Source organism: Lethenteron reissneri, chromosome 22, assembly GCF_015708825.2.
Source record: "Lethenteron reissneri isolate LAM-NWPU_2019-01 chromosome 22, ASM1570882v1, whole genome shotgun sequence".
NCBI classification, from domain to species: Eukaryota; Metazoa; Chordata; class Hyperoartia; order Petromyzontiformes; family Petromyzontidae; genus Lethenteron; species Lethenteron reissneri.
Genome location: NC_083800.1, coordinates 1,898,515 through 1,906,578, shown reverse-complemented (window position 1 = coordinate 1,906,578; position 8,064 = coordinate 1,898,515). Strand labels below are relative to the sequence as shown.

Sequence of the window (8,064 nt, the reverse complement as noted above, 5' to 3'; positions counted from 1 at the left end):
ATCTGAAAGTCCTACAACTCTGAATCCGAAATGCATCTCTGATAGAAACCTTTTATATTTAGCAGCGTGAGTCAATTAATAGTGCGTGTGTGTGGAGCGGTGGTGCAGCGGTTAGCGCGCGGCGCTACAAACCCGATGACTCGAGTTCGATTTCTGCTCAAGGCCAACACCAGTGACTATTATCTCAATCGGTCCTGGGCCTTATCTAGGTCGACTCAGCATCAAATGAGTACCTGGTGCAGTGTGTAAACATCGTCACTGGGGAGACAAAGGTGGCCGGGCGTGGCGTTGACCACCCGTGTGCCGTGCCGGCCTTCATCGGTGCTCGCTAACAGCAAACGCCCCAACAGTCTGTTAAATGCTACACGGGGGATCTTCTGTGTGTGTGTGTGCGCGCGTGTGTGCGTGTGTGCGTGTGTGTGTATCTTCTGTGTGCGTGTGTGCGTGTATGTGTGTGTGCGTGTGTGTGCGTGTGTGCACAAACAACGACACTGAGAAAACAAGAAACGAGGGAGGAGATGGGAGTCCGTGGCTAAGGAAAGAAGGAAATTTAATGAGGTCCATGCACTGTGTTAGTTAATCCCAAATGTCCTAAATACGGCACTAGCCAGTCTAAAACAATACGGACATGAAATAAATTATATTTTACAACACAAGGCAAATGGGCCAGAGTAGAAGAAGGATTAGCACAGTTAGATACAAGCACTTACTGTAAATAAATATTTTTTTGTTTAGCACGTAATAATATTCTGAATACTGAACTCATGTACTGTATATTTTCCCCCACAATATAGAGCAATTATATCAAATATCGTCGACGATAACAAAGGTTAAGTATTTTCTTTTTTTTCGTTTTTTTTGTTCGTGTATTTTGATATTTTTTTGTTAATTATCTCTAACAACATTTAATTCCCCCAAAAAAATATATATTACAAAATTAATACTGAAAACAGTGTTACTTCTTTAACCTATGGTACAACTGTAAGCATGTCGAGGATATGAATGCAGATCGTCGCTGGCGCAGAGGATAAACCTTTGGGAGCCCTGTGGATCGACCAGCAGGCAGCCCCTACATGCGAGAGCATTCTTCATTTTCAAACGCAACCAACTCGGCCACCCTGCCGTGCACCCAGCCCTAACGGGGGTTTTTGTAAAGCTGGGCGAGCTGCTTTAGATTTGGTGTGCACCAGCCCAGGGACGTTGCCGGACGATGTTCTCAGCGCGGCTCTTCGGGCTGTGACCAGGCGATGGTGTGACGCTGCCGAGTGTCACCCCCTGAGTATGGAGAACTGCGGGGGGGAAGGGGGGTTCGTCGCAGCTTCTGAAATTTCCTCCCGCACGAATGCACGCACACTCGTGGGACAGATTTGGCCAAACTCTCCAAAAAACAGCGAGCGGAACCCTCTCGACAGAAAGTCTCGAGGCCCAATGAGGCTTTCCGGGGGGTCAATTGTCCGCATTGCATTTTTGAATAATCGGCAACTGCTTTGGCAGCGGTACGCAAATCAGAGGCTCCAGCGCATTCGACACAAACACCGCCTTAGCACAGACAAACATTGACAAGGGTTGGCCCCTTCTTCAGAGCCAAGGCTTGGCAGGCATCCTCTAACCACCCGGGGGTCGGCAAACTGCTGCTCTAGAGTCACACGCAGTGCCGGATTATCCTCGTAGCAAAAGTAGCTACACATGTAGCTGCTACAACATTTATAACATCATATGCTATGTAGTTGCTACATATGTAGTAGCTACGGGCCCCGCACTTTCAAGGGCCCCGCGCTAAATGCTTTCAAGCTGTCAATTCAGGTTCAGTGATTCTGCGCTTGCTCTATTACTATAGTACTATACCGCCTTCAAGTTTTATAAACGACTGGGTGTTTAAGGTTAGCGATTTGTCGTATTATCCGGCTGTATGACAAATGAAAAAATACACTTACTTTACTATGCAAGTAAAAAAATTGTGTTTTAATATTTATGTGTTTTTATTTTATTTAGGGCCCCTTTATAACATCATATACTGCAGGCCCCGCACTAGCTTAATCCGGCACTGGCCGCGTGCGGCTCCTCTTCAGGAGCTGCTTCGTGACGTCATTCGTTAAGGAGCATCACCGGCTCTCGTATGCACTGCGGCGGCTCTTGAAATAGTGAGTGTTTTACCAAATTCGAAAGATGCCCCTTCTTGTTATTTTGGTTGCCGACCCCTGGTCTAACCTGTAGCTGGAGATCGCGTTTACACGGCGGTGTCGCATACAATAAAAAACAACTGTGCAGAAAGTTGTTGTGAAACGTGGTTGTGCTGCTCTAGATCTGCGATCAGATACATTGTTCATAAATGTGACTTCTAAACTGTTTAGGTCAACCTTCTTCAAAGCTTTTAAGGGCCTCTCGGTAACCCTGAAGGAGAAGCATGTCATGAAGTATTAGCCCATTCTATACTTTTAAGGCAGTGATAATGTATGCATCGGGGGGAAGTTTCCTTCTACTTTAGAATTCTTTGTGGGTTGAATGAACAATTTCCACTTCCATATCAAAATATCAATTCGATGTAACTGCGTCTGTCTTTATTATGAAATACAATTCAAGCCTGCCAACCAATTAGCCTTGTGAACCAATGGCTCACGGACCACCGTTGTCCAGCAACACGCTCAAAAAGCCGCAGCATGCTGATGAGACTCAGAGAGGTCAAACCCGAGCCGTGGTTTTCCTGCTTCAACAAACGCAGCAGGAAAGCCATCATCCAGGAGCCTCGTTGCCTCATCGACTCAAATGTCACTTAACGTTATTTTGGCAACAAACCAGAACTTTCCTTGCTAATTTGTTCTTGCTGTATCATTAACGCATGTCTAATGCAACGAGTTCACTTTAATAGCCAAAATGTTAACATAAAATAAAATGTCGTACATGTAAAATTAAACGAACTCCCCACCTCACCCCACGTCAAATCCACCCCCCACAATCGTTGAGAATACTCGCGTGTGGCTGCCTGGGTCCCCCCCCCCACCTTACCCCCCTCCCCCCCCCCGCTTCGCTTCCACAGGGCCCAATGTCCTCACCGCCAGCGAGGCAGCAGCAAAACAGCGCACGGCGGTCGCGCCGACATCGAGGGAAGAAACTACGGCACACGCGACTCAAGGACAACGGCGGCACACATTCCCCCCCCCCTCCGATACGCATGCCCCCAGGGCCCGAGATGCTCAAAACGCCAAAACACTTCGAAGTGAAAGGACGTCACGAAACGACGACATCTTGAAGCAGGAGGAACGGGGTTGATGGGGCAGGCGGGCGGGCGGGCGGGCGGGCAGGCGGGGGGGCATACCAAAAAGAATTACGAAAAAAATTGATGAACATTTCCAAGCATTTATTCCTTTCTTCTTCGTACTCTTAACCGTGTTATTATTATTAATGTTATTAATATTATTGTTATAGCCAACCGTTAAACTTATATTTGACATGTCGAGGAAACACCTGCTGGCTCACAATTTCACTGCCTTCTGTCTCCAGGGTCGTCGTCACAGCACTCCTCTTTACCGCCGCCGCCACTGCTGCTGCTGCTGCCGTTTGTTTTTTTGCTATGCGACTACCATACTGAGAACAAGTCCTTAAAAAATAATCTCACAATACAATTTAAAATATATATTTCTATGACACAAACGACGAAGGAAGGGTTCGAGAGGCAGGGTGGTCGGGTGCGGGGAGGCGCAGGGACGAGGCTGACGACGAGGAACAGCACGACAAAAACTTTTTTTTTTTACGGTGACCGGCGACGGCAGATCCTCCCCGTGGCTCCCGTTGGGGGGCGGGGAGGGGTGGTGGTGATGGGGGCGTGCGTGGCATCGCCGGGCTCCCAGGAGGACAAACGGACGGACCCGCGGACGGGCGCCGCAATCTCGACCGGACTTCTCTGCGCCGGTACAGCTGGGTCACACGTGGGGTCACGGGGGTCAGATCGGTGGCGGCAGGCAGGCTACCGGGCGGGTGGTGGGTGATGCACGGGGCCGGTGGGGGGTGTGGGAGTCGAGGGGAAGCAGGGGAGGCGGTGGCGGCGATGACGAACGAGGGGGGGGGGCGGGTGGGGGGGGGGGGCACGCGTGGATCGCCCGGCGCCCGGCACCTACGCCCCGCACGGCGCGCAGCCGCACTTGAGGACCCTCTCGACCTCGTCGAGGAAGGAGGAGCCGTCGGAGCAGTGGAACGCGTACTTCTGGCGCTTGACGCGCAGCGCGCTGCAGCAGCGCGCGCCGCCGGTGGCACCCGTGCAAGCCCCGCGGCACTCTATTCGCCCGACCTTGCGCTCGGAGCGGCAGGCTGCGTAGCCCCGCTGTTTCTGGATGTAGTCTCGGACTCGCTCCTCCTTGCAAGGGCTCTCTGCGGAGGTGACGGTGAAAGAAAGGGAGAGAGCGGCGGCGGGTGAGGGGGGAGGTCGAGGGAGCGCACCCGCAAATGGCGAATGTAAAGGGCTTGTTCACGCTAGATCGTAACGGAACGTAGGAGAGAGTTTCAGTAAGTGAAGGGACTTCTAATAGTTCTGTAACGTTTGTCGTAAGAAATTGGGCACGGCTCCGATAGCCGCGTGATACTCAAGTGCATCTTTTTTCTTTCCAGATCTTACCACTAGATGGCAGATGTATTGCACGATCAAACAGTGGCACCCTTGCACGACTGCACTTTAGAAGAGCACAGAGCTGTTATTCACGTGTTTTTCCTCTAGGGGTGTACATACCACTGAAGTGTATTACATAATGAAAATGTATTACAGTTACGACAGTATGAAGCATGTCAACAATCACAAAATGGATGGAAAGCCATAAATCAGAGCGTAAGCATGTTTATGATGATGACAGAAGTAGGAGGAGATTTGTCGCTTTCACTCCAGCCAAGGTCGCGCATATTGAAAGGCAGATTTTTTTTTACGAGAGGCGAGTCGTAATTAAAAGTTTTAATGCAATTGATAATGCACACAATGCTTCATGGACATAAATGCCCACGATTCTGAGGCGGGAAGCCAAGCTCAGTGTCGCTCGAAAGCCACACGAATGAGGAATTTGGGCTACTGGGCGCCACTGTGGTGAGATGTTAACTACCTCGCCTGGTATATGGGACGTCGTGTGTTTGATTCCGATCCTGACGGTTGCTGTATAATTTGGAGTTTACGTTTCTCTCTGTCCGTGATCGTGTGGATTTTTTTCTCCGTGTCCTCCTGTTTTACCCTCCAAATTTCGAATTAACATATTCTTGAGTATTGTGCTGCTATACATTAACACGTGATAAGCTGCTTTGTTGAGTTATCATCTGTGGCCAGGTGGCTTCTGAAAAAGAACTATATGGCTCAGTGTGGGCCTTACCTGCTAAAATAAAAATAGTTGAGTTCATAATATAGTTGAAGCACATGTTAGCGGTCATAGAGATTAAGTGTGTTCATAGAAAATTAATTTATTCAGTGGATTATTCGATAATCCAGCCCAGAGAGCCCTGCCCCTTGGGACTCATCTGCGCAGACCTCTGAGAGAAGCCCCTACGTGGCAGGCAGTCGATAGTGATGAGGCTGTGAAAGCAGTGGTGACATCATCGTAGCTTTAAAGACTAGGAAAAGGAAAATTGTGCTGCTGGCCATACAAAGCTCCGGGGAACAATGGGACACGTGTGTGCGGGTGTGCGTGTGTGTGTGTGTGTTTAGTGGGGTTGACTAGGGTCATAAATAGAGTCTGTCTTGATAATGATGCTAAGAAATGTTCTCTGAAAAATAACATATGTCTCATTAGTCTCTTAGTTATTAAAACACCCTTTGTGTGACAGTCCAATGTGTCAGGCAATGACCCCTCTTTGGATTACTATTCCACTGGATTACTATTCAATTGAATTACTATTCCACTGGATTACTATTCCGTTGGATTATTATTCCGTTGGATTACTATTCCACTGGATTACTATTCCATTGGATTACTATTCTATTTAAATCCAACTCGGTGCCATTGGTATGCCCAGTAATGGACACGTTGAGATCCTACTGAGCTTTGCATTGGAGACCTGGGTAACCCAAACTTATATGACATTAATACAAAAAAACAGTTGACATTTGAGGATATGTGACTTGTACATACTGCGTGTCATCATGTGTTCTCGTCATTAACCTTTCCAGGAAAGCCTCATTGAGTCTCAAGACTTCATCGGGAGGACCCTTCAACTGGGATGGTTGGCCACTTCCATGACTCATCACTGCATGGTCTCTGACATTTATTTATTTCATAGACCATGACGTGCTTTTGCAATCAAGGTCAAGAGGTCAGCATGCCCCCACGCCTTGCCATCGCTCCCTTCTCGTTGTCAATTCCCCACCCAATTTACAAGAGCGGCTTTAGAATTTGAGCTTTTAATTCCTGCAAAGGGTCACTTCAGAGCGAGCATGAAAACACTTCAGTTCTAAATATGCAAATTAAAATTAAAACATTGTTGACCTTTCAGAAAGTTCACGATGCGGTGTGACATCACAGCATGAATAATGAACGTGCGCTGGCTCGCTCAAGGGAATATGAGCTCCTGCTACTTTTGAAATAAATCATGCATTTCGTGAAACATGCCGGCCTCCGACTCAACGGTAGGGTCTAACACCACTAGCGTGCGTTAGTGCTAAAGGGGGGAATGAAACCTACGCAAGCAATGGGGGCAAAGAGAATCGGGGAAAACACATCCGGGGGGGGGGGGGGTTAGAGGTTTATGCTGTTAGTGGACAGAGTTCAAATGTTAAAAGTGAGACGCTTGCAGCAAAAACTGACGACGGTTTCCGCAGGTAAAAAAAAATACACACGGCGAGCATAAGGATTCGATTAAGGTCGATTCTAAAGGTCGCAATAGAACTGTGACCCTGCATCATGGCCGATCATCCAAACGCGAGCACAATCTTAGTTCCCAGCTCAACTTTCCGAGCTGACCGTGTCTCAGAAGATACACGAATACAGCCACGAAAGAAGCGACAAACGGAGCGTAAGAGAAGGGGTTAACGGGAACGCATTTTAAATGTGGTTTATATCGAGCCGGAAAGACACCGTTCAAACATCCAGGTCGGTGGTAACCTCATCCAATCAGTGCTTCTCCTGGGGCCGATAAATATGTATACACCATTTTGTTTAAAGTCGACAATCGGTTCTCCTATGGTGATACTGCACTCGGCCATGAGAATATGGAAATTCCACCGCTTGTTTAGGGCCCCCGCTGATGGGAACGAGCTGAGCCTAAACGCTCGCTTTGAGTGGCGGAACAAGTTTGGTGTCGATTATCTTATTTTTTTGTTATCCGTTTCTCCTTCTGTCTACGCTGATGGGAAACCGTCGCGAGCTTTTGCGACCGACGCTGCCGCGGCCCCCTCCACCCCATCTCACCTGTAGGGAGGCAGAGCTACGGTTAGTGTCAGGCCTAGCGCTAGCGGTGGCGTTAGCGGCAGAGAGACCGTCCGTGCTGTTAGCCTGGCTCTTATTCACTTTGGCTTCAGGAAGGAGAGGCGTAGACAACAAAATAACAGTGCAAGGAAACACGTATAAACAAAACAGGGGGGAGAACAAAAGAAATAACAACAAAAACAAACAAACAGAAACAAAACAGAGAGACAGACAATCAGAGGCTTCCATGCAAATAAAGGTGGATTTGAGTCAAGCACAGCGAATGCCCCCAGCAAATCCAAGAGGGTTTTGTCTGATCAGATGGAGCCCATCGCAAACCAGGCACGCAAAAAGTTCCACTGGTTACCCTTTGTTGTTAAGAAAAATACCCTGAAACTATTATTGCAATAAACGAACAACAGTTGTGCCTTACATAACGTAGCGACAACGAGAAGAGCCAACTATATTCCAGTGCGCTGACCACAGCTGCCGTTTTCCGAAACGAACACACACATGCGCACCAGCACAAACAAAGATCCCCCGCGTAGCCTTAACAGACTGTTGGGGCAAGTGCTGTTGGTGAGCACCTACGAAGGCCAGCACGGCAACAGGAGGGGGGTGGGTTGCAGCGCCACGCCCGGCCGCCTTTGTCGCCCCAGTTGCGACTCACGTATTCACACACATGCAGTCACATTCA

The 8,064-nt window shown here is 48.6% G+C and overlaps 1 protein-coding gene across 3 annotated transcripts in view; it reads right to left on the bottom strand.

Moving 5' to 3' along the window:
* Positions 1-519: 519 nt before the first annotated feature.
* The window catches only part of LOC133345492 (slit homolog 2 protein-like), a 236,363-nt gene continuing 228,818 nt past the window's right edge, over positions 520-8,064 (bottom strand). For 2 of the 3 annotated variants that reach the window (XM_061556264.1, XM_061556265.1), the window contains one exon: positions 520-4,362. In XM_061556264.1, coding sequence (XP_061412248.1) covers positions 4,109-4,362 — 254 coding nt within the window. In that variant the 3' untranslated portion in view covers positions 520-4,108. Of the gene's footprint in view, positions 4,363-7,370; positions 7,475-8,064 lie in introns of all 3 variants that reach the window. The other variant, XM_061556266.1, reaches the window with a different exon arrangement.